We start from the raw sequence: 26,522 nt of genomic DNA on the forward strand, positions 1-26,522 counted from the left end.
TTAAAAACCTGGCTTTTCAGGCAGAGAATAGGAAAATAAATAAAGCAGGCAGCAGAACATCAGCACACAACACTTAGATCAATACGTGCGTATTTTATTTTATTATCTCACCGCTAAATTAGATAAAATATTCAGTACAAAAGAATTATTATACATGTAAAGTAAATCTGTTACATGTATAAATGGATAAAATATGACATTCATCAAATAGTTTTTATTTTTGAAATTATGAAACCGGAACCTTATTGGCATTTTAATAGAAAGTATTACCCAATACAATTTTATCATTACTATATTTGCCTAACTGTAAACCATTGTGATGGTATATAACTTAACGACTGTATAGAAAAGATTTTAAATAAATAAATAAATAAATCTATGCTAGGAAAATTACAAGTCAGTAAAACACATTTCATAAAACACAAAATAAAACAGGATTAATACTATACAGTAATCCTGCTAAAAAAAAAACCCAAAACAATATTGCATTTATTGCTAACTGCTGCATTCAATAGCCTCCTGGAAAAGATAGGCCTTAAGATGTTTTCTAAAAGCTTTGATATCTTTAGCTTTTTAAAAAAATCAGGAAGTGAATTCCAGGCGGTAGGGCCTGTTGTGGAAAATGCACAGTTTCTAGTGACAGATAAGTGAGCAGTTTTAACAGAAGGGCTTACCAATAATATTCCTTGGGAAGATCTCAATTGTTCCAATAGATTTCTCAAAAGCTGGGGCCATAACATTGCAAAGAGTTAAAAACTAAAAGCTTAAATTTAAAACATTGTTTTACAAGAGACCAGTGTGTATTTTTTTAATATTGGATTCTGCAGTAACCAGGCTGCAGAATTCTGTAAAATTTGAATAGCTTTAGTACTAGAAGTGGGCAGTTCGACATAAAGTGAATTACAATAATCCGCAATTGGTTGTCAATATATAGGTTTGCAGCACTATATGGGGTACATTTAAAAAAAAAGCACAAGCGCGTACTTTTGTTCACACACCAGGCATAAACAAAAGTACGCTGGATTTCAATAGATACGCACATAGCCGCGTTCCCTCCGAGGCCACTCAGAGTGGCCTCAGAGGGAACTTTCCTTCCGCCTCCCTTCCCCTATCTAACCCGCCCCCCCAGCCCTACCTAAATCCCCCTCCTAACCTTTATCCAGGAGGTGTTACGCCTGCCTCCGGGCAGTCGTAACTTACGCACGCCGGCTGTCTGCTGTCGGGGCACTCTGCCATGCCCCCGGACCGCCGCCATGCCCCCGAACACGCCCCGAGCCGACACCATGCCCCCTGGCCACGCCCCCAAACTGCCCCTTTTTGCAAGCCCCAGAACATACGCGCGTCCCTGGTCCTGTGCGCAGGGGCAGATTTTCTCAGGTTACGTGCGTAGCCTTTGAAAATCTGTCCCTATGAAAATTCTGATTATATCAAGAATATATTTTTCTCCTAGGACAAGCAGGATGTTAGTCCTCACACATGGGTGACATCGGATGGAGCCTGGCACGGAAAACTTATGTCAAAGTTTCTGGAACTTTGGCTAAGTACACTGAGCATGCCCAGCAAGTCCTATACCACGTGTCCACGTAGGGTCCCTCTTCAGTCTCTTTTTTTTTCTGTGGAGCTTTTGCCTCGCAGTTAAGTGAGCTCTTGGCTTTTTCCCTCGAAAATTGCCTTGGAAAACTTTCACCGGTTAAATTGGGGTTTTTTCTCGTTTCCATCGACATCAGGTCCCTCTTGGTTCCTCCCCGAAGGCTCCTTAGTCAGCGTTCTCGGTAAGTCTATTTTTGCTTCCATTCTCCCCTGTGGCTGTGGTGCCTCAGTGCCTGCCGGCTTTGACTGCCCGCCATCACCACTCATTTATTTCCCTTCTTTTCGTTCATCATGGCCTCTTCCGGTTTCCGTCAATGCCCCCAGTGCACCTTCAGCCAAACAGTATGCAAGCTGGTATCATGCGTCTTAATTGGCTGAAGTTGCTTGTTCCAGAGAGCATACCCTTTGATTTCACTTGGCATAATGGCCTTGCATGCGAGATTGGCATTGGGCATCCTAACTTAGGCACAGTCTTGCATGCAAGTCCATTTTGGTCACACTCCTTCCAAGTTCCAGTGCTTATATCTGTACTTCTAGTTTAATGCAGGTTAACCCCTTGGCCTGAGGTGGAATAAAACGTAACTCACATTTCTAGAGGCCATAATATTTTATTGCTGTGCCCATATACTATTGCCTTTCTACCAGACTGGGTGCACCAGTAGAATAAATTTTGGCCACCAGAAATGTGAGTTTACTCCACTTCAGACTCCGACTTAATATCATAGCGATATTAAGTCGGAGGCCCCAAAATTTAAAAAAAATTTAAAATTGGCCTGCGGGTCGGAAGACGGACACTCAATTATGCCGGCGTCCGTTTTCTGAACCTGTGGCTGTCAGCGGGTTTGAGAACCGACGCCGGCAAAATTGAGCGTCGGTTGTCAAACCCGCTGACAGCCTCCGCTCCTGTCCAAAAAGAGGCGCTAAGGACGCGCTGGTGTCCCTAGCGCCTCTTTTTACCGCGGGCCCTCATTTGCATACTAAATCATGCGCACAAGAGTGGTCTGTGCGCGCGTCAGGAGAGCGGGCGCTCGCCTCGGAGCGCCGGCTCTCCCGCGGGTTTTATTTATTTATTTATTTAAAAAGTATTTATATACCGTCTTTTAAAAAAGAAATTTTATCAAAAATGGTTCACAGATTTAAAACCAAAAATAAAATAATCAAAATAAGATGGAATTTTTAAACTTTACATAAAAATTGGTAATAACTAGACAGAATGCTAGTATATAAGGTTATTAAAATATAAAAAGTTTGGAACCATGGGCTTATTGTTTTGGGGGAAAAGGGGAAAGAGGGAGGGAAGGGGAACGGGAGGAGGAAGGGGAAGTGGGAGAAATAGAGCGTAAAAAGTATATGAGATAAGGGAAGAAGGGAGAAGGGTATGATAGTTGGAAACGTGTGAATGAGCAGGTATGTTGTAGTTATGTGTAGTATAAATGGGATTGTAATGGGTGTAACTAAGTTTAAGAGGGTAAGTTCGGTATTGATGATTAAGTTTAATTAGAAGACGTGTTGAATGCAAGTTGAAAAAGATATGTTTTGAGAGATTTTTTGAAATGTGCAGGGTTGGATATCGAGCGAAGATGGTTTGGTAAAGTGTTCCAAAGTGTTGGACCGGCTATTGAAAAGGCTCTTTTTCTAGTGAGGTCTAATCTGGCTTGTTTAGGAGAAGGGATATCTAGTAAATTTTGGTTAAGTGATCTTAAGTGTCGCGTCGGTTTGTATATGCGCAGTATTGAACAAAGCCAGGTAGAAGTATGAGTATGGTTATGAATTAAACTATGGGTTTTACTGTATCGGCCTGATTGAGAGGGCCCAAATGTGCACTGGAAGTAGAATTTTCAAAGCTGTTGACCTGTTTACAGGGGTGACGGGGCCAGTCTGTATCTGAGCTCTCCTCAGTCCAGTTAAAAGCACGCGGGAACTTCCACAGAGCGCAGACATTTTGCCAAATTGAGAGTGTGTATTCCCTGGGGTGGAGGTGGGGGATGTGGGGAGAGGGGGAGCTGGGGAAACAATGTGCATAGATTTAATTTTCTAGCCATTTTCAGGTTGTGAAGTTTCCCATTGAAAATTAGCTCCAGTTTGTGGCCCGGGACTTTTCCCCTCCCCTTCCCCCAGGAGTATGCGAGAGGATGTGTGTACGTGGAAGAAGTGTGCATGGACAGCAGCATGGTGCAATGAGTGTGCCATAGGACAGAACTCCCACGGCCAGTCGAGTTTTCAGGATATCCACGGTAAATATGCAGCCTCCCTCCTATGGAGTTGAGTTGTGTGAGCAGGTTGAGAACCGCTGTGTTATGACACGGCTGTGCAGTAATTCCGAGGTGGTAAACTGCTGCGACCTGAGATCAGATCAGGGTCTCCTCTAGCCCAAGGTGACTGTAGGTCAGCACGGGCCCTCCTCTGTCTCAGGTTGTCAGTGCAGGGTCGCAGGCGATTAGAGTTCTAGAGCTCGGTGCACGGTTTCCTTTGGTGTCTGGAGGTCAGCGTGGGGGAAGGGCATAGAGGGGGAACAGTGAATTTCAGGGTGGATAAGTACCAAGTGCCTTTCTATCCAACTAATCAAAGTGGTCCGGCCAGATTTGGAGGGCAGTTGGGGGAGCCAGCTCCTTGTCTAGGAGAGAGGGGGGGTCCATGGTTCCCACTGCCCCCTCACCCCCCAGAACTGCCTCTGGCAAATTACCCTCTTGGCTCATATCATCAGAGGTCAGCACTGAGTCTGATTCCAAGTTAAAGGGACTAATTTATCTTCTCAAAGGGAGGGGAGAAAGTGTCAGCATTTCTCTGTCTCCTAAACCTGCTCTTCTGGACTCTTTTACAGCCAAGTCAGCAGTATCTGGTTTTGTTCTGACTCCTGCAAAGTGTAAATGAATGCATGAAGATAAACATCAGAGGGGGAACTGCCTCCAGCTCAGGAGAGAATAGAATGAAATGGCAAATGCATTATCCCAGCCATGGAGTTTCCAGTCTGAGGAATGGTGTTGTGGGGAGGGCTGGCTGGTTTTGCACATCACCCTTATAATGTGCAGTGATGCTAGAGCTCAGACGGCTGCCTCCTGCTACTCTTTCAGCAAGCCCTCCCATCCTGGTGTGGTGTCCCCCCCCACACCTCCCTCCCCTCCCCTCCCATCACCGCACTGAGCCAGTTAATTTGTACAGTATCAGTACCAATTAGCATTCATCTTAGAAGCCCGGGACTCCTAGAGGTTTAATGGAGCATGGAGGAGGTTAAAGGGGCCAGTTAGACACAAGGCTTTATGTCCAAACCACCCCCCCCCCCCATATCTCAAATTCACTGTAGAGACATTGTTGTGTAGAAATAAAGGTCAACAAAAAAAAGTGGTAGGTGGCCACACATCTGCCCTTTTTCCTCCTCTCCCCTTTCAGGTCACAGCATTGTGAATGTAATCTTGATATTCAAGCAGCGTCATCCTTTGCCTTTTCCTGCTTGGCTTTGCTCTGACCTGAGGCAGGGAGCCGAGCTCTCAAAAGCCACTCGGGAATGTGTTAACGTAACCTCATAAAACGGTCTCACCCACAGCTTGTTTGTCGACCCCGCCCCGTATTTCCACATATTCGAGCGGACTAACACGGCAAGCGCACAACTTTCTCCAAGAGATCTTTTTTGAAATCAGTAGCATAGATCTGGGTCAGCGAGGCAAACGTGCATGGAGCAGTCGGCATAGATCTGACTCCCACCTCTAATGCCCCAGGGATAGGGGCACAAGGAAAGGGTCAATGGCAGCACCCATGGGCCAGCTCATAGAATAAACCCTGGGGGATCTGCCCACTCAGCTGGAAGAGGTAACTGGGGGGAGACAGCACGGAAGAGAGAAGGGGAGGGCAAAGCATTCCTTGCAGCACAAGCGTCCCTGCCCACCCTGGCACAGAGCAGCTGGTTCTGACACCATTCCCTCCGGCCCTGTACCTCCCTGTTTTAGGGAAGAGGGAGCTAGTAGTTAAGTGCTTTTCACAGGCTGAGCAGCTGCATGCAGAGAGGAAGCACAGCAGGACAGGAGTCGGCCATCGACACACTTTATACAGGTTAAACATAAAAAAAAAAAAGACAGGATGCTGCCTTCAGCGGTGGTTCCCTTTAGGGAAGGCAGCGGGCATCTCTGCCCAGTCTCATCCTCCAGTAGCTTCCTCTTCATCCTCGCCTTTGGGTGGAGCAGTCAGTCAGGTTCTTATGTGAACTCCACACAGTCTAAATAAATTCTGCTGGGATTTGTCCCGGAAGTAGCCAAAGGTTTGAGGTAAACTGATAAGGTTTAATTAAATAATTCTGAGGTTGAAAAATATCTGAACCCCCTTAAGTGAACGGCTTAACATTTAAATTGCCTTTTTGACTTATAAAACAGCTGCAGGCTCAATGATGTTTTAGGGACTAAGTCAAATGTGATATGTAAAGGACTGGCCGCAGGCTGTATGATACATGATGGACTGGCAACAGGCTACATCAAGTTATAGACCGACCATAGGCGGTATATTACACAATGAACCAGAAGCAGGCTGCATGGTATGATTTGGACCAGCTGCTGACTGTGTGATACGTAAGGGACCGACTGCAGGTGGTAGGTTAGGGGCCAGCTGTAGCTATCTTGCTTACGACATGATGTAGTTACTGAGTAATAGGGATGTGAATCGTTTTTCAACGATTAAAATTATCGTCCGATAATGTTTATATCGTCTTAAATCGTTATAGAACACGATACAATAGAAATTCTAACGATTTATCGTTAAAAATCGTTAAATCGTGTTAGTGCGCACTAACTCGAGTTAGTGCGCACTAACGGGGAGTTAGTGCGCACTAACTCGATTTAGTGCGCACTAACTGAAAATGATACAAATAAACACTTTCCAGGTCACTGAAGGTCAGTTAGGAATGAATATGTGTTCCTATTGGCTGGCTGCCCTCTTATCTATTGATATTACCAAGGTTACCACTGAGGTGATGGTTGGGGGGATGGGAAATGGAACTGGAAACTAACGAACACCAACAGAAAATGAAACAAAGTGTTCACACTTCCCAGGTCAGTAAAGGTCACTTAGGAATGAATATGTATGTATGTATTCCTATTGGCTGGCTGTGCTCTTATCTATTGATGTTACCAATATGGTTGGGGGGATGTGAAATGGAAACAGTTGGAAGCTTGACAAAAAAAGTAATGTAATGATCAGCACTCACGTGACTAGAACTTGTTGGTTTATTATTTTTGTTAGCAGGCACCTGAAATGCTAGTGCATGTTGAATTTGCCAATCACTGTGCATTTTAGAAAGGTGGTCCTGGCTGGAACTGTACACAGTTCAAATATATGTAATTGATTGTTGGTAAGTGTATTTTTTAAGTAGCCACACTGGCACCAGTATGTTTACTTTTCCTCCTACTTAACTCACTAGCTCAGCTTTGTAAGAAGGGCTTCTCTGCTTGTGTGTTGTTTTTGTTTGGTGTGAGGAGAGCAGAAACATCAGATCTTTATTCAATCTACTACAGTCATCTCTTACAGTGCCCTATCCCTATTAATACCAGGAGTGTTGTGATCTTCCTGCACACAGTGCCCTAACCCTGATACCAGTCTGAGACAGCTCCCTCCCTGCATTACTAGTGAGAGGCTGGCTTCACAGACAGGGGGGAGCTGCCTGACCCTCACTCCTGACTTCCCCCATGTCCCAGCTAGTGAATGGTGTGTGGGTGAGGGGGGGGGGGGGGGAGGATGGTGAAGTCTGAGACAGCTCCCTCCCTGCATTACTAGTGAGAGGCTGGCTTCACAGACAGGGGGGAGCTGCCTGACCCTCACTCCTGACTTCCCCCATGTCCCAGCTAGTGAATGGTGTGTGGGTGAGGGGGGGGGGGGGGAGGATGGTGAAGTCTGAGACAGCTCCCTCCCTGCATTACTAGTGAGAGGCTGGCTTCACAGACAGGGGGGAGCTGCCTGACCCTCACTCCTGACTTCCCCCATGTCCCAGCTAGTGAATGGTGTGTGGGTGGGGGGGGGGGAGGATGGTGAAGTCTGAGACAGCTCCCTCCCTGCATTACTAGTGAGAGGCTGGCTTCGCAGACAGGGGGGAGCTGCCTGACCCTCACTCCTGACTTCCCCCATGTCCCAGCTAGTGAATGGTGTGTGGGTGAGGGGGGGGGAGGATGGTGAAGTCTGAGACAGCTCCCTCCCTGCATTACTAGTGAGAGGCTGGCTTCACAGACAGGGGGGAGCTGCCTGACCCTCACTCCTGACTTCCCCCATGTCCCAGCTAGTGAATGGTGTGTGGGTGAGGGGGGGGGAGGATGGTGAAGTCTGAGACAGCTCCCTCCCTGCATTACTAGTGAGAGGCTGGCTTCACAGACAGGGGGGAGCTGCCTGACCCTCACTCCTGACTTCCCCCATGTCCCAGCTAGTGAATGGTGTGTGGGTGAGGGGGGGGGAGGATGGTGAAGTCTGAGACAGCTCCCTCACTGCATTACTAGTGAGAGGCTGGCTTCACAGACAGGGGGGAGCTGCCTGACCCTCACTCCTGACTTCCCCCATGTCCAGCTAGTGAATGGTGTGTGGGTGAGGGGGGGGGAGGATGGTGAAGTCTGAGACAGCTCCCTCCCTGTATTACTAGTGAGAGGCTGGCTTCACAGACAGGGGGGAGCTGCCTGACCCTCACTCCTGACTTCCCCCATGTCCCAGCTAGTGAATGGTGTGTGGGTGAGGGGGGGGGGGAGGATGGTGAAGTCTGAGACAGCTCCCTCCCTGCATTACTAGTGAGAGGCTGGCTTCACAGACAGGGGGGAGCTGCCTGACCCTCACTCCTGACTTCCCCCATGTCCCAGCTAGTGAATGGTGTGTGGGTGAGGGGGGGGGGGGGATGGTGAAGTCTGAGACAGCTCCCTCCCTGCATTACTAGTGAGAGGCTGGCTTCGCAGACAGGGGGGAGCTGCCTGACCCTCACTCCTGACTTCCCCCATGTCCCAGCTAGTGAATGGTGTGTGGGTGAGGGGGGGGGGGGGTGGATGGTGAAGTCTGAGACAGCTCCCTCCCTGCATTACTAGTGAGAGGCTGGCTTCACAGACAGGGGGGAGCTGCCTGACCCTCACTCCTGACTTCCCCCATGTCCCAGCTAGTGAATGGTGTGTGGGTAAGGGGGGGGGGAGGATGGTGAAGTCTGAGACAGCTCCCTCCCTGCATTACTAGTGAGAAGCTGGCTTCACAGACAGGGGGGAGCTGCCAGACCCTCACTCCTCCGGGGTATTGTGATCTTCCTGCACACAGTGCTCTATCCCTGATACCAGGGGTGTTGTGATCTTCCTGCATGCAGTGCCCTATCCCTATTAATACCAGGAGTGTTGTGATCTTCCTGCATGCAGTGCCCTATCCCTATTAATACCAGGAGTGTTGTGATCTTCCTGCATGCAGTGCCCTATCCCTGATATCGGGATGTGTGCAAGAAGATCACAACACCCCCGGTATCAGGAATAGGGCACTGTGTGCAGGAAGATCACAACACCCCCAGTATCAGGAATAGGGCACTGTGTGCAGGAAGATCACAACACCCCTGGTATTAGGGATAGGGCACTGTGTGCAGGAAGATCACAACACTCCTGGTATTAATAGGGATAGGGCACTGTGTGCAGGAAGATCACAATACCCCTGGTATCAGGGTTAGGGCACAAGTTCTAGTCACATTGACTGATCACATTACTTGTTTTGTCAAGCTACCAACTGTTTCCATTTCCCATCCCCCATATACTGTCAGTAGGAAACTTGGTAACATGAATAAATAAGAGGGCAGCCAATAGGAATACATATTCATTCCTAAACTGACCTTAACTGACCTGAAAAGTGTCAAATTGTATCATTTTCAGTTAGTGCGCACTAACTCCCAGTTAGTACGCACTAACTCCCGTTAGTGCGCACTAACTCGAGTTAGTGCGCACTAATCGGAAAAAACGATTTTTAACGATTTTTTAACTAAAAAATCGTGCCTAAGACGATTTTCTTGCCCTGCCACACGATTTCTATCGTTAAGACGATATGGAAAACGATTCACATCCCTACTGAGTAATTGCGTTGCCGCTCGCCTGGTGTAAAGGGTGGGCCCAGGGATCACATAACACCAGTATTGATCAAACTGCATTGGCAACCTCTAGAGCCACGAATCAAATTTAAAAGTTTGGTCCTGGTTTTCAGATTTATTAAAGAAAATGGTCCTTCAAATCTGTCTGAACTTTGGACATTATGGGGTAGATTTTCAAATACCGCGAATAGGCGTACTTTTGTTGGCGCTCTAGGCGCCAACAAAAGTACGCTGGATTTTAGTAGATACGCGCGGAGCCGCTAAAATCCGGGATCGGCGCACGCAAGGCTATCGATTTTGTATAGCCGGCGCGTGCCGAGCCGCGCAGCCTACCCCCGTTCCCTCCGAGGCCGCTCCGAAATCGGAGCGGCCTTGGAGGGAATCCTCTAACGCCCTCCCCTCACCTTCCCCTCCCTTCCTCTACCTAACCCACCCGCCCGGCCCTGTCTACACCCCCCCCCCTTCCCTTCTCCGGGGATTTACGCCTCCCGGAGGGAGAAGTAAATCCCCGCGCGCCAGCGGGCCTGTTGCGCGCCGGGACGCGACCTGGGGGCGGGTACGGAGGGCGCGGCCACGCCCCCGGACCGCCCCGGGCCGTAGCCACGCCCCCGAGCCCGCCCCCGGAACGCTCCCGACACGCCCTGAAAACGCCGCTGTGCTCGGTCCCGCCCCGACACGCCCCCGACACGCCCCCCTCAGAGAACCCCGGGACTTACGCGAGTCCCGGGGCTCTGCGCGCGCCGGTAGGCCTATGTAAATAGGCTCACCGGCGAGCAGGGCCCTGCTCGCCTAAATCCGCCCGGTTTTGGGCGGATTTAGGCGAGCAGGGCTCTGAAAATCCACCCCTATATGAACCACAACGATCATAAAATGACTTGCTTTTAAATGTGCTTCCCCGCCCCAAGTCAATTCGATATGCAGAAACTCGAGAGAGCATTTTCTGTAATTGGACCAGAGTTGTGGAATGCTATACCTAAGCAGCTACAATTGATGCAGGATATTAAAACTTTCAGGGAACAATTAAAAGCTTATTTATTTACTGAAGCACTTGTTAATGTCTGAAATATGATGTTTTATGTACATTTTTTGTGTTTAGTTTGTATTTGATGTTTTATATTGCTTTGTAGACAGCCTAGCCCAAGTGTTTGACATATGCGGCTTATAATTTTTAAATAAATAAACCATACCCTAGTTGCGTTTGTGTGAATCAGTGGTGACATCTAGTGGCCAATCAAATGCTCCCATGAGCTGGGCCTGTGGTGGCTGCTTTTCCCTTGGATTGGCTTATTTCAAGGCAATGTTGGGGGACAATAACAGAACTGCCTGCAGTGCTGCATAGTTTGTAGGTAGCAGTTTTCAAAGAGAAAGTTGCTCGCCCTCTCATGTTCGAAATTGCTGCAGTTTACATAGGGCCCACAGACACTTACTCCTACTTTTTCCTGGGGGTCCCTTTTCAATGGAAAATAACGTGCAGATTTGAAAATGCAAACTATGCGTGTTATGTTCCTGCCCCTGCCTGAAGCCTCCTCCTAATGCAATTAAAAGCGCACATGTCAGGGAGCCCCGCGCACCTTGAGCCAGGTCAGGGGTTGGACGGTTTTCAGACTTTGTGAGAATTGTGTTGGATTCGCTGCTGTTTCCCCAGAGTCCCCAGCTCGGTATTAGAGCTAATGAGATATCCCAGTTGTTTTGCATAGGGCTGCTCTTGCTTTCGGTCAGGAGTCAGAGGTAAAAAATAAGTTGGAGGAGAGCGGAGGCTTTGCTGTGCACCTGGGGGTCCTCCATGCTAACCCAGAGCCTCGCTTCCTTTTGCAGCTCCTGCTCAGAAAGGGATGAGTGGTACAGCACCATCAACAGAACAGTCCTGGAGTATTACCAATCCCACAATGCACTGGGCTATCACCACAGCATGGAGGTAAGACCGTGATCCAGGTCCCAGCTGCAGACTGATTATTCAGCAGACCTTTATGGATAATGCGAATCACGCAGCCACCGCATGTTTGAGACAGGCTGGTGAGCCACCTTTAGTCGGACGTGCCACATTATCTTGTCCCATGGCAGGCAGTGCAACCCAACAGTAGGGTTAGCACATGACTTCAGGTCAACAGAAACAGGCTGAGCTAGTCCTGGTTGTACCCCCTAGAGCATTTCATGGAGGTAAAAGCAGGATTAGCTCAGCCTATCCCCTGCTAACCTGGAGCCATCCAGGAACACTATAGTGAAAAATATATTTTCTTCTGAGGGCTTTGGTGCAGTACTTTGACCTTGGTGTGATATTGATGGAATTTAGGATTCTGCAGTGAATGCTCACACGGTGGGAGACGCCTATGGATGTGTGAGCTGAGTACAGGTATTGCATGTGTACATGCAGGGCCCTGGCCTCCCCTGATGCTGGCCCTTTGCCATGGAGCTATGAAACCCCCATGGAATTGTGAGAGACCAAGGGCTAAGATGGTGACTGGCTGGCATACTCATTTGCTGCTCCTTTCATCCCTTCACCGGTCAATTCCCCATTGCACGCCGATCAGCCTGCACTAGAAGGAGGAGAACAGACAATGCTTCTAGCCATGCTGTCTCATCCTCTGCTGCCAGGGGTGGACAGGACAAGGGGGGGGGGGGGTATAGAAATAAGGGGAAATACCCGGTTAGTTGAAGTCTCAGAGGACTGCAACCCAATAGAAGCCAGTTCCAACTGAGAAGGACATCGGAGAAGCAGGAGGAAACTGCCAGGCCTGAAAAACAAAACCCACTTTTCCCTGCTTCCTGATGTACTCAGAGCCTGTGGCCTCTCTTCCTCCTTCATCTTATCAGCTGCAGCTGCACAATGCTGAGTTCGGCATTGGGAGTGACCGCCCAGGAAAAACATTTTGGTGTCATTTTGGACAATGCTATGACATCCTCAGCTCAGTGGTCTGACCCGGCATGGCATTCCTTCTGTTCTTATGAAACGAGGAGGGGGGGGGGGGGGGAAGAGAAAAAAATTCTTTCATTTTAGTGATTTCCCTGTGCTTTCTGTGTCTTGGGCTTTTGCAGGTCAAGGAGAAGTTGGGGACGAGTCTGGGGGAGAAGCCCCCAACCCTGATCCCAGTGTCCCACGTCATGATGTGCATGAGCTGCGGCTGTGATTTCAAGCTGACGCTGAGGCGGCACCACTGCCATGCCTGTGGGAAGGTAAGGAAGCTCAGCTGCCCAGATGCTGTCCACAGAGCAGAGAGGGGAGGTCAGCGTCGCTCGCTGCGGACTCAGTCTCCCCAGCACTGCAGGGAGAGGGGTAAGTGCAGCAGGCAGGGCTGGCAACAGAGGTTGGCAGCAAGATCCTCATAGGCAGATTCAGTTCCTCTGACATTGTTCAGAGTGTCTGGAACCAAACAAAGGCAAGGGCATGGCACGCGTTCTGCTAAGAGGGTCTGAAAGGCCACAGTAGCACTTGGCAGTGGGCGGGGGTCACTGCTCTAACACCAGAACAATGTCTCCCTGCAGATCATATGTCGAAACTGCTCCAGGCACAGATATCCCCTGAAGTACCTGAAGGATCGCATTGCCAAAGTTTGTGACAACTGTTACACCGAACTGAGGAAAAGAGGTAATTTGCCTGCTGTTAAGATTTTTTTAGGACTACTTTAAACAAGTATAGCCAACCAGTACTACCTGGAATTATTCAGCCAAGGATCTCCTGGGGATCTCCCGGCTTTCTGGGGCTTCAGGGTGAGGGTTGCAGTGCAGGTAACTTGACATGTTGCAGTTTTTCAGCTCCTTCGGGTACCTGCCATATTAATTTTGTGCCCTGATTTTTTTGTAGATCTACCTGCACTGTCTGTGAGTTACCCGCCACCCTCCAACCGCTTTTCTGGAAGTGCCTTCTCCAGTGTCTTCCACAATATTCACCCCACTGCATTCAAGAAGCAAAAGAAAATTCCATCAGCTCTTATGGAGGTAGGATCAGTGCTGCTTGAGAAAAGCAAAAGAGCAGGGCTGACCTATCTTCTCTACTGGTGCTGGAGCAGGGCTGTCCTGCCTTCTGTACTCAGGGCTGGATTTATCAATAGGCACACTAGGAATGTGCCTAGGGTGGCAAATATCGGAGGTTGGGGGGCAGCAGACTGGTTGAAGAACTGCTGCCTTCAAGCTATGTTGAACATCATTTGGCAGAGAAACAGCCCTCTGCTTTCTGATCCAGCAGCATGGAGGAGGAGGAGATGGATGAGCCTGGAGCAAACTGAACAAAGATGAATCATTTTTGGGAGGTTAGGAGTGGGGGATCATTGGGGGTGATGAGAGGGGATTGGCTGGGAGGGCATGTGTCATGTGTGAGAGAGAGGGGAATGGGAGAAGGGGGGCAGTGTTTGTGTTTAAGAGAGAGAAAGAAGGGATTCGTATCGGGGGGGGGGGGGTATATATATGCTAGATTGGGTGGGAAGTTAGGGATGCAAGGGGGAGCAGGACAGGTAACATAGAAACATAGAAAATGATGGCAGAAAAGGACCAAACGGTCCATTCAGTCTGCCCAGCAAGCTTCTGGTAGTATCTGCTGCGCCATATAAGCCATCCCCTTACTTAGTTTCCCAAACCGTCAAAGTCAGGGTCCTTGTTTACGTTCTGAGTTAAATTCCCCTGTTACCTCTTGCCGTTTAAGCAGAGAACAATGCGGGAGTTGCATCCAAAGTATCAGGCTTATTGGTTAAGGGTAATAATCGCTGCATCAGCAAGTTACCCTCAGGCTTATTTGTTTTCCCAGACCGTAAAATCAAGTGTCCTTGTTGGTTGCTGTCTGAAGCTAATTCCCATTTTCCTCTTTTCCCCCTGCCATTAAAGCAGAGAGCAATAATGGAGTTGCATCAACAGTATGAAGGCTTATTGGTTAAGGGTAGAAACCACCACACCAGCAAGTTACCCCCATGCACTCTTTGCTTCATTTCCATTCTCTAGCCTTTAGATATCCACAGTATTTATCCCATGCCCCTTTGAAATCTTTACTGTTCTTCACGACCTCCTCTGAAGGGCATTCCAGGCATCCCACACCCTCTCCGTGAAGAAATATTGCCTGACGGTTATGAGCCATCCTCCCTGGAGTTTCATAACGTGACCCCTAGTTTCTACTGATTTCTTTTCAATGGAAAAGGTATCTGAAGGTCGTATCATATCTCCCCTGCATCTCCTCTCTTCCAGGTATACATATTAAGTCCTTCAGCTCTCCTCATAAGTCGTTTGGAGACCCCCCACCATTGTGGTCGTCCTTCTCTGGATGGCCTCCATCCTGTCTCTGTCTCTTTTGAGATATGGTCTCCAGAACTGAACACAATACTCCAGGTGAGGCCTCGCCAAGGACCTGTACAGTGGGAGTATCACTTCCTTTTTTTACTGGTTATTCCTCTCTATGCAGCCCAGCATTCTTCTGGCTTTAGCTATCGCCTTGTCACATTGCTTCGCCATCTTCAGATCGCTAGACACTATCACCCCAAGGTCTCTCTCCTGCTCTGGGCACAACAGCCCTTCACCCCCAAGACGTACAGCTCTTTTGGATTACCACACCTCAGATGCATGAACTCTGTACTTCTGGCATTGAATCCAGCTGCCATATCTTTGACCACTGTTCAAGTCTTCCTTAAACCAAGTCTCATTATCTCTACTCCTTTTGGCATGTCCACTCTGTTGCAAGATCTTAGTATCATCCGCAAAAAGACAATTTTTTCCTTCTATCCCTTCCGCAAATGTCGCTCACAAAGATATTGAAAAGGACTGGTCCCAACACCGATCATTGCGGCATACCGCTTAACACTAACACCGCTTGCTCTTCAGAGTAGGTTCCAATTACCATCACATGCTATCTTCTGTTCCAACAACCAGTTTGTAATCCACGCCACCACCTTGGCGCTCACTCCAAGCTTCTCATTTTATCAACAAGCCTCCTAAGCAGGAACGTATCAGAAGCTTTGCTGAAATCCAAGTAGATGACATCAAGCACTCTTCCTCAAGTCCAATTCCTTAGTTACCCAATCAAAAAGTCAATCAGCTTTGTCTGACAGGACAAAGGATTCTGGTGAATCTATGCTGCTTCCTCCCTCAGTTTCATCAGATATTCTTCCTTGTGTTCCTCCCTTTGGATCCTTTATATTCTTGAAAACTATTCTTTTTGCTTTTATTTTATCAGCCATCTCATTTGAGAACCAGATCAGTTTCATATTTCTCTTGCTTTTCTTTATTTTTCTATCATATAGATTAGTTGCCTTTTGTAATTGCTGCCTTTTAGTTTGGCCCACTGTTGTTCCACCTCTCTCATTTTCTCCCAGTCTTCTAGTTCTCCCTCCAGGTACTTCCCCATTTCAAAAAAGTCCGTATTTTTGAAATGCAAAGCACAGGTCTTCGTGTGACTTTTCCTTATCCTATCTACGATATTAACCATACTGTTTGATCACTGGTGCTGAGGTGGGCACCACCCGGACATTAGAGACACTATCCCCGTTTGTGAGCACTAAATCGAGTATAGCTCCCTCCCTCGTGGGTTCCATTACCATTTGTTTAAACAGAGCCCCCTGCAGGGCATCCACTATCTCTCTACTTCTGTTAGATTCTGCAGAAGGGATTCTCCGTCTACATCCAGCAGATTAAAATCTCCAACAATCACCACTTCTCCCTTCTTTCCCACCTTTTGGATGTCTTCAACCATATCTCTGTCTAGTTCTTCTGTCTGAGTCAGAGGCCTGTAAACCACTCCAGTAAAAATGGATGCACCATCATTTTTTTTTTTTTTTTAGGACGGCCCATAATGCTTCTTCTTTACCCCATCTTCCTTGCAGTTCAGTTGCTTGGATATTGTTTTTGACACATAAAGAGCTACTCCTCCCCCTTTTTTGTCCTCTGTCCTTCCTTAACAAGTTATAGCCCAATATGGCCATATCCCAATCATGAGATTCCATGAACCATGTCTCCGTACGAGCAACAAGGTCCAAGTCCACCTCCACCATTAGGGCTTGCAGGTCTGGGATTTATTGCCCAGACTACGAGCATTTGTGCTCATACCTTTCCAGCTTTCCTTGTTCAGGTTACTGCATTTCTTTGACTTGTTTTGTGGTCTCATTCAGCTGACTTTTGTTAGCCGCTTCACCCATTTCATTTGGTATTTGGGGGTGTACATCTAATTTCCTTCTGCCACCCCATTTGTCTAGTTTAAATGCCTTATGCATAGGATTTGAATTATTTCTTTTGCTGCCACAGACAGATGTAAGCCATCTGGACATAGAGCCTTTTACTGTTCCATAAGGCCCAATTATCTATATGGCTTAGCCTCTCTGTTCCCTTTCCATGAACAGGTAACACTTCTGAAAACACAATAGTCTTCGCCATGTATCTAATCTGCTTCAATTTGGATGCTGCTTCTAGCTGTTTCTAGCAAGGTTGTTGGTTCCCAGATGGATGATAATATCAACTTTAGTGTGTTTGTGTTCTTCTTTGATCGCTTTGATTATTTGAATAGCATTTCTACCTGCCGATGATCCTGGAAGACTTTTAAGTGGAGTGTTTTCCTCGAAAAGAGTTCCCAAATTAGTGTCTCTGAGTCACCCAGCACAATGAGCTTTTTCTTATTGATTGATTGTATTATGGAATTTCTGCATGCATTGAGTATCTTCTTTCTTTTCAAATACCACCACCCCCATCTTTTTTTTACCACTGCAGTTTAGATCCTCTCTCCCTTGATCTCTATTTCCCAGATCCTGGAACCTCCCTTCCTTCCTACCTCTCCCTTCTCCCAGATCCTGTAATGTCCCCTTCCATCCCTTAATCCAAGATCTTCCTTCTTCTGATCCTGCTCTTTCCACTTTCTTCCTCCTCTTTATATTCTAAATCCTCCCTCTCTTCCTTGATCTTCCCCATCCCCAATTCTCTCTTCTTACTCTCTTATCCCCACCCCCGGTCCTCTTACCTTCTCCTTCTCCTCTCCTCATTTATTTATTTATACAAACTTCTATTCTGCTGATCCGTAAATCTCAGCAGAGTACAAAAAACATCCAAAATAAAGTTGGAGAGACCTCCTAACCTCTTCTCCTAGCCCCATACTTATGAGCTCCGTCAATAAAAACTAAATTCTACAGAAACAAGCAAGTTTGAAAAACTTTTTTTTTTTTTTTTTTAAGATTTAAAAGATTGTACAGTGTGCTTCAGAATGTTCCAGTTCATGCTGGAAGAAAACTGTGGGTCTTTACCTTAATCTTCTGCTCCATTTTTTCTGACCTGGAGGAGGGGGGGGGGGCGGGGGAGAGAGAGGCATGACAGCATCAACATTGCCTAGGAGCAGCAAAACCATAATCCATCACTCTCTGTACTGCTGCTTGAGCAAGGCTGTCTTACCTTCTGTACGAGCTGGGGCAGGGCTACATTGCGCTCCATGCTGGTGCTGTACTGCCTTCATGAATTCACAATGGGAGACGGTAGTACTAAGGTTACAGAGTTTAGGACTCAACAGCCTTCTGTGGATAAAGAGGAGGCTGTCTCTGACCTGCTCACCCACATTAGTTACCTGGGCATTGGGAGAATGTCTCTGACGTATATCACAGAACTGGAAAAGGTACAAGAGAAGGTGTTACAGAAATGATAAAGGAGGGATGGATCGCTAATAGTTCGGGGTGGGTTTATAAAAGGTTAGGACAAGTTTCTGATAGCCAGGATGGGGATCATTGCCTTTTACTGCTGGGAGTGAAAAAGGGAATGGATCTCACCATTAGATCCACCAGGTGCTTACAAGTGACCTGGACCGGCCACTCTCAGAGGACGGTATGATGAGCTCGATGAAACCATGGTCAGACCCAGCGTGGCACTGCCTAATGTTCTTATGACTTGCCTGCATAATAAATAGTGGCTACAGAACAGTACAGCAGAGAAGATTCCTGTTACTTCTCACTGCTGAGCCATTTCCTGTAGCATCTGGTTCTTCATAATGGCCTGATCTGAACCCTGCTCAGTGTTGTGGCTTCCTTGTGATCAGGAGTGACTGTCTACTTATGTGCAGCACATTAGAGGCTTCTCAGTTCATTAATGGTTTCTTCCTCTGTTAGGCAGCTTCATCGGGAAGAAGGGGGTCTCAATCAGCGGCTATCTCCACAGGTGCAAAAGGGGGAAAAAACACTGGAAGAAACTCTGGTTTATCATCCGAGGCAAAGTCCTGTACACATACAGAGCCAGCGAGGTGCGTAATTGGTGTCTCCCATTCTCGTTCAGCTCTGCACCATTTCATTTTTCACCAAAACGTGGGACTCAAAGCTGTTTACAGCCACAATTATTATACATTATGCTGGCATGTGACCCTGTTTACCTTCCAGACACGAAAAGCTGTGTGTAAATGAGACTGGGGTTTGGGAAAATGGCTTCTCTAGCAGGTAGAACAGTGGACCATAAACTGTGAAAAATCCTGGGAAGGATGCAATTTCAAATCCCAACGCTGCCACTGACTCTTTGTAGAAGTTTGGGCATGCCACTTTCATTCTCTCAAATTTTTCTTTATATATTACCCAGTCGTAACTGGTGAATAGCATTGTTTCTCCTCACCTTAGAGGCGGCTACACACATATAGCTGTATAGGCAGTATTACATTGTGCAGCACACTGAGCTGCTGTGTGATTATCAGGCACTATCGGGCCGATACAGAAAACTTTGCGGGAGAGTGGGCGAGCGCCCAGGCCACTCTCCTGGGCGCGCGATCCAGTAAATACATTTATGTAAATGAGGGCCCACAGTAAAAGGAGGCGCTAGGGACACTAGCGCGTCCCTAGCACCTCCTTTTTGACAGGAGCGGTGGCTGTCAGCGGGTTTGACAGCCGACGCTCAATTTTTCCGGCGTTGGTTCTCGAACCTGCTGACAGCCACGGGTTCGGAAAACAGACGCCAGCTAAATTGAGCGTCCGTCTTCCAACCCCGTGGGCAGATTTTTAATTTTTTTTTTTTTTTTTTTTAATGTTTGATTTATTTTTTTTAAATTTTGGGGCCTCTGACTTAATATTGCTATGATATTAAGTCGGAGGGTGTACAGAAAAGCAGTTTTTTCTTCTTTTCTGTACACTTTCCCGGTGCTGGCCAAAATTAATACCAGCCTTTGGCAGGCGTTAATTTCTGAAAGTAAAATGCACATTTTACTTTCTGTACCACGCGGAAATAACTAATAGGCCCATCAATATGCATTTGCATGTTGTGGGGGCTATTAGTTTTGGGGGGGTTGGCCGTGCATTTTTGACGTGCTATTACCCCTTACTGTATAAGGGTAAAAATAGCGCGTCAAACACGCGGCCAAACGCAGACTAACAGTGTGCTCCGTTGGAGCGCACTTTACTGTATCGGCCTGTATGTATATTCATCTTCTCCCTATTACTGTTACCAGAGCAACAGTCATGGTACTGCCTCAGAGAACATAGCTAACAGGCATCAAGCCTATTGTTGCTCCTACTGTTGTTCGTAAATGCAGATTGTATGATATTTTATATCAGAGCTGCAGAAAGCTGGCCAGTTGACCAATGGCTTGTGACTGTGGCCACACACAATCTTGTCATCCTGTCAGTGTCCAGCAGATGGCAGCAGCCTAGTTGCAATTTCATTTGTGTTAAGGCTTGTCTGGATTCTGCAGCTTATGCCAGGTGAAATTTATGATTGCTAGGTGTAAGTAAATTAACAGTGAATAACCTTGTCAGCTCATAAATTGAGTGGAAATCCATATCAGTTAATTAGCAACAAGTTTCTGCTGCAAGGCCTGAGTTTCTTGGCTGACTCTTCTCTTTTCACGGACTGCAGGATAAGGTAGCCAGCGAGAGTTTGCCATTGCTCGGCTTCGTGCTACTCTATGGACAGCAGGAAGGAAGTACAGAAGCAGCTACCGTTTTCCACCTCTACCACAAAGAAACCTTATTTTTCAGCTTCAAAGCAGAGGATGGAAGCTCAGCACAGAGGTACAAAGGTTCACTTCATACTCTTACAGCAGGAATTGTAAACTCCCTGATTGTTTCACTTGCTCCTTCATTGTCAAGGATCCTATAAATGACCCCATCTGCAGCAAGGTCCCTATGTAATAGGCAAAACTAGAAATTCCAATCTTAGATTGCCCATCTCTACAGGAAGCTTTAGGAAACAGAATCTGGAGGTGAAAGTAGCTGCTTTCAGCTACAGACGGACCGGTTTCTGACAGTCTGTTGGAGAGGTGAAGCAGGGTCACCGGGAATCCAAGGGAAATTTTATAAGAAATGGAAATGGGCTGATCCATGACTCAGGCTGTGGTGGACTTCACTGAGGGCAGAGGACCGCAGGTTTGGCTCCCCCAACCAAGGCTGGCTGGGGCAAGCACAGGGCAAAGGTGGTGCATATAGGCCCAAGAAGGCAGAGAAAACAATGGACAACCCCCTAGAAGCAACCCAGTGGCACTGAAAATGTGTTCCTCCAGCCCTGGAGCTAGTGAAGGTCACCTACTCCATGCTGCTTGGTCAGACCATCTATAAGGAGTGGAGTTGGCAGAGACAACCGAGGGGGTTGGAGGGCTAAATTACATGGAACTAGGCCTATCTAGTTTGGCCTGTGTCTTTCTGTGGAATCGTTCTGCCTTCTGCCTTGTCATAGAGATCTCAGGCGGCTCTGGATCAGATTAGCATCGCACACATGCATGAAAAGTACCACTAAAATATACCAGACATAACTGGAAGACAACGTTTCAGAATCTGCTATTTTACTGAGTCTGTAAGTTGTTCCGGAGCTGCAGTCAAATATATTTTTTATCAGTTATTAAGCACCGTGCCTTAGAAAGTGCAGTTCTAACCAGCAAGAAATAGATTGTGGTGCCTGATCCTTAAAACTGCACAGTTCCCTTCTTAACATGATGTCCCTGAGAAAGACAAGACATTGCCCTCCCCCCTAGTGAAGATGTGTAGATAAAAAAAAAAAAAATACAAATAAAGCTGAATTTTTACATTAAAAATTTTTGAGACAAGCAGTTTCCCTTTCCAGCAAGCAACTTGGCCTTTGCTGGGATATCATTTTCAATGTAAAATTCATGAGCCCAGCTAACTATAAAAAATGTAAAAAAGGGAAAATCTGATTAAACTTTTACCTTCCTCTCCCTCCTGGGGGGTGTCTGCATAGAGCCTGTCCAGGAGTTTCTGGTCTCTGAGCTGGTTGTAAACCAAGGAAAAACCTCTTTTGCATTGAATATTGATCTGCATTTTCCAAGTCCCTTCAGTATTCATAGCACTTGGCTTCATTGGGGGGGGGGTTGGTTTATTACCCTGTTGGCACCGCTGCTGCCTTTTTCCACATTTCTATGAATATTTCACAATTAACCTTTTAAATATTAACAAGATGACTCCTAGTAGTGTATATGTATGACCACTTAAAAGATTTATATAGTGTATCTGTGGCATAGCTGAACTTCCCTTATAGTGGGAAAACAGTGCGCCAGAAAGAGGAAATAGTGAAGAAAATTTCACATGGGGGGTAGTAGTGCTTTTGGGAGATATATTTTTTCCTCCTGGGTGGGGGGAAGGGACAGCACATTTCCTCATGAGACAATTAATGTAAATGCTTTTAAGAAATCATTCTAAATTTTGAGTGACATGAGCAATTGCTCTTAGTGTGTACACCAACATATCTCAAAACAAACCAATTCAGACATATGCCTTGAACTGGCACCAAAGTACCAAGAACACAAACTCGTTCTGCTTCTATGTTCCGCTGTACCCAGCAGGGAAGGCAGAAATCCCTTTAAAAACTGTTAAAAAAAAAACCATTCTAGAAGCACAGTGCAGATGTATTCCACACATTAAGAAAGGTGGAAAGAAGGCAAAACGATTACCGGCATGGTTAAAAGGGGAGATGAAAGAAGCTATTTTAGCCAAAAGATCTTCATTCAAAAATTGGAAGAAGGATCCATCAGATGAAAATAGGATAAAGCATAAACATTGGCAAGTTAAATGTAAGACATTGATAAGACAGGCTAAGAGAGAATTTGAAAAGAAGTTGGCTGTAGAGGCAAAAACTCACAGTAAAAACTTTTTTAAATATATCCGAAGCAGAAAGCCTGTGAGGGAGTCAGTTGGACAGTTAGATGATCGAGAGGTTAAAGGGGCACTTAGAGAAGATAAGGCCATCGCGGAAAGATTAAATGATTTCTTTGCTTCGGTGTTTACTGAAGAGGATGTTGGGGAGGTACCCATAATGGAGAAGGTTTTCATGGGTAATGATTCAGAAGGACTGAATCAAATCACGGTGAACCTAGAAGATGTGGTAGGCCTGATTACTACTCTTCAGTTTGTCAAATCACCTGAACCGGATGGTATACATCCCAGAGTTCTGAAGGAACTAAAAAATGAAATTTCAGACCTATTAGTAAAAATTTGTAACTTATCATTAAAATCATCCACTGTACCTGAAGACTGGAGAATAGCAAATGTAACCCCAATATTTAAAAAGGGCTCCAGGGGCGATCCGGGAAACTACAGACCGGTTAGCCTGACTTCAGTGCCAGGAAAAATAGTGGAAAGTGTTTTAAACATCAAAATCACAGAACATATAGAAAGACATGGTTTAATGGAACAAAGTCAGCATGGCTTACCCAGGGCAAGTCTTGCCTCACAAATCTGCTTCACTTTTTTGAAGGAGTTAATAAACATGTGGATAAAGGTAAACCGGTAGATATAGTATACTTGGATTTTCAGAAGGCGTTTGACAAAGTTCCTCATGAGAGGCTTCTAGGAAAAGTAAAAAGTCATGGGATAGGTGGTGATGTCCTTTCGTGGATTGCAAACTGGCTAAAAGACAGGAAACAGAGAGTAGGATTAAATGGGCAGTTTTCTCAGTGGAAGGGAGTGGACAGTAGAGTGCCTAAGGGATCTGTATTGGGACCCTTACTTTTCAATATATTTATAAATGATCTGGAAAGAAATACGAGTGAGATAATCAAATTTGCAGATGACACAAAATTGTTCAGAGTAGTTAAATCACAAGCAGATTGTGATAAATTGCAGGAAGACCTTGTGAGGCTGGAAAATTGGGCATCCAAATGGCAGATGAAATTTAATGTGGATAAGTGCAAGGTGATGCATATAGGGAAAAAATAACCCATGCTATAATTACACAATGTTGGGTTCCATATTAGGTGCTACAACCCAAGAAAGAGATCTAGGTGTCATAGTGGATAACACATTGAAATCGTCGGTTCAGTGTGCTGCGGCAGTCAAAAAAGCAAACAGAATGTTGGGAATTATTAGAAAAGGAATGATGAATAAAACGGAAAATGTCATAATGCCTCTGTATCGCTCCATGGTGAGACCGCACCTTGAATACTGTGTACAATTCTGGTCGCCGCATCTCAAAAAAGATATAATTGCGATGGAGAAGGTACAGAGAAGGGCTACCAAAATGATAAGGGGAATGGAACAACTCCCCTATGAGGAAAGATTAAAGAGGTTAGGACTTTTCAGCTTGGAGAAGAGACGACTGAGGGGGGATATGATAGAGGTGTTTAAAATCATGAGAGGTCTAGAACGGGTAGATGTGAATCGGTTATTTACTCTTTTGGATAGTAGAAAGACTAGGGGACACTCCATGAAGTTAGCATGGGGCACATTTAAAACTAATCGGACAATTAAACTCTGGAATTTGTTGCCAGAGGATGTGGTTAGTGCAGTTAGTATAGCTGTGTTTAAAAAAGGATTGGATAAGTTCTTGGAGGAGAAGTCCATTACCTGCTATTAAGTTGACTTAGAGAATAGCCACTGCCATTAGCAATGGTTACATGGAATAGACTTAGTTTTTGGGTACTTGCCAGGTTCTTATGGCCTGGATTGGCCACTGTTGGAAGCAGGATGCTGGGCTTGATGGACCCTTGGTCTGACCCAGTATGGCATTTTCTTATGTTCTAAAGCTTGGCTACTTCCTGCTGGAATCTGGCAGTCAGATCAGCATAGATGGCCACTGCTTCCTGACGTTTAGTGACTCAATGCCCAGCCACTTGGGAACCCTGGGTTCCCAGCATGCACCAGAACACGAGGCATGTCTGACCATAACTAGGTGGGAAGCAAATGGTTATAATGCTGACAAATAAATAACAAGCAGCCTGAGCATGCAATTATATAAAAATGATATTTATTTATGTACTGCGCTAACATTTTGGGCATGGATGACAGCATTGGGGGTTTTTTCCCCTTTTTTCAACATTAGGATTATTTAGATGCAAGGGTGCTTCAGTTTAAAAATCTATTTTTTCTATAAGGCTAACAAAACGTATGATCTTTAGGGATCAGAATATTTGAGCCAGCATAATTCTCTTACAAAACAAGTACTGCATTTTTTTATTTTATTTTTTTTATTTTGTAAAGCTGACTGTATTCTGCAATTTTTTATGTTTTGCAGGTGGGTTGAAGCCATGAAAGAAGCAAGTGTATTATAGCAGTTATTCCCCAGGTGGGCTTGGTGTATGAACTCTTCCATTTATATGCACTCCAAACATGTGTCGCTTCTTTCAAGATGGTGAATGATGCATCTCCTTCCAATAGCTCTGGATCTGACCCTCAGCCACTCTGCTCTTTTCTCCGTCATGCCCCTTGATCGCAAGTGGATTTTTATTTTCTTTTTAACAAGGAGCAGTTGGATTGCTTCTCTCCTTGTATTCTGTACACCTTCTATCCTACTGCCATGCTCTGCCCTAATTTATAACAATATCAGAAACAGAAAAAAAACCCAACCCCCAAAATGACTTGCAGCTCTTCAAGACCAAGACAGGCTTTGGCTGATGAATGACTTGCTGAAAGGAAGTACTGACAGCCAGCCAATATCTAACTTTGCTTTAGGACGTGCAGTGACTGGGGGCTGTGGCAGCCAAGCACTTCCTTGTTTCACTAAAGAGATTTCACACTTATTTTCTCACATTGAGAACTTACTGTTATTGTGCAACAACAGTTATTGTAAGAAAGTAATGAGAATAAAATTGGGGCTTCATTGTATGGATTATGGAGATGTAAGGTGTGATTTATCTAAAACGTTTCCATTCATGTGCCTGAGACAGAAACCATTCTTAGTTCATGCTTGTAATGCTCTGGATTTTCTAGAGTTTACAACTCCACCTTCTCTAGTGTTTTTTCCATACTGATATATTTTACATTGGGATTCCCACTGTGTATGAAAGTCATTGGTTTTTCTAAATATATTGATGTATATAAAATTCACTTAGCCCTGCAGATGGTGTCTGTCAGCATGTATACACACCTTACCATCCGCTGAGGAGCACACGTGTGCTTTCGGAAGCATACATGGGACTTGCACATTTGCGCACAGACATCGGAACTCAGCATGCAGTTCCGTGGCCGCTGGGGTGTGCGTGCATGCATGCATGCAGAAAGTGCATATGTGCACTTTCAGCTACTGAGCACTGTGCATAGCACTGAACTCGGGCGTGCATACTCTTTGCAAAGCCATGGAGCTGTGGAACCCAGAGGCAGGCAAAGGGATGCCCAAGGCCACAAGACCGGAGGTAGGCACAGTGACTCCTGGACCCGAAGAGAAGAGGAACTCTCAAACATGGAGGTGAAAAAGGGAATGAGTACTCGGAACAGGTTAGAGAGAGAGATTAGGGCGCTGGGGGGCATGAGCAGGAATAGAGAGGTTTTGTCATCATTGCCCCCACAAATGTTTTAAAATCTTAAAAATAAATGGTCACTTCTTATCACCTTAATCGTAATAAATCATGTAGTAATAATCACTGGAAATTATTGGTAAAATAAACACATAGATATTTAAAAGGCCTTACATCAGGAACCACATGGAACCATTTCCCTTCAGTTTCAGTCATTAGTTATAAGAACCAGAGCAGTTAGCTAACACCATGGGGTATAGAAAAGCCAGCAAGGTGAGGGAA

At 46.0% G+C, this 26,522-nt stretch overlaps 1 protein-coding gene across 4 annotated transcripts in view; it reads left to right on the forward strand.

Annotated features, from left to right (window-relative positions):
- FGD5 (FYVE, RhoGEF and PH domain containing 5) overlaps positions 1-25,616 on the forward strand; it is a 192,422-nt gene extending 166,806 nt beyond the window's left edge. For 3 of the 4 annotated variants that reach the window (XM_029601385.1, XM_029601386.1, XM_029601387.1), the window contains exons 15-20: positions 11,465-11,564; positions 12,683-12,820; positions 13,130-13,232; positions 13,449-13,582; positions 18,697-18,827; positions 20,420-20,562. In XM_029601385.1, the coding sequence (XP_029457245.1) occupies positions 11,465-11,564; positions 12,683-12,820; positions 13,130-13,232; positions 13,449-13,582; positions 18,697-18,827; positions 20,420-20,429 (616 nt within the window). In that variant the 3' untranslated portion in view covers positions 20,430-20,562. Of the gene's footprint in view, positions 1-11,464; positions 11,565-12,682; positions 12,821-13,129; positions 13,233-13,448; positions 13,592-18,696; positions 18,828-20,419; positions 20,575-25,021 lie in introns of those variants that run through there. The other variant, XM_029601388.1, reaches the window with a different exon arrangement.
- Positions 25,617-26,522: the final 906 nt, after the last annotated feature.

This window comes from Rhinatrema bivittatum, chromosome 4, assembly GCF_901001135.1.
Source record: "Rhinatrema bivittatum chromosome 4, aRhiBiv1.1, whole genome shotgun sequence".
Lineage (NCBI taxonomy): Eukaryota > Metazoa > Chordata > Amphibia > Gymnophiona > Rhinatrematidae > Rhinatrema > Rhinatrema bivittatum.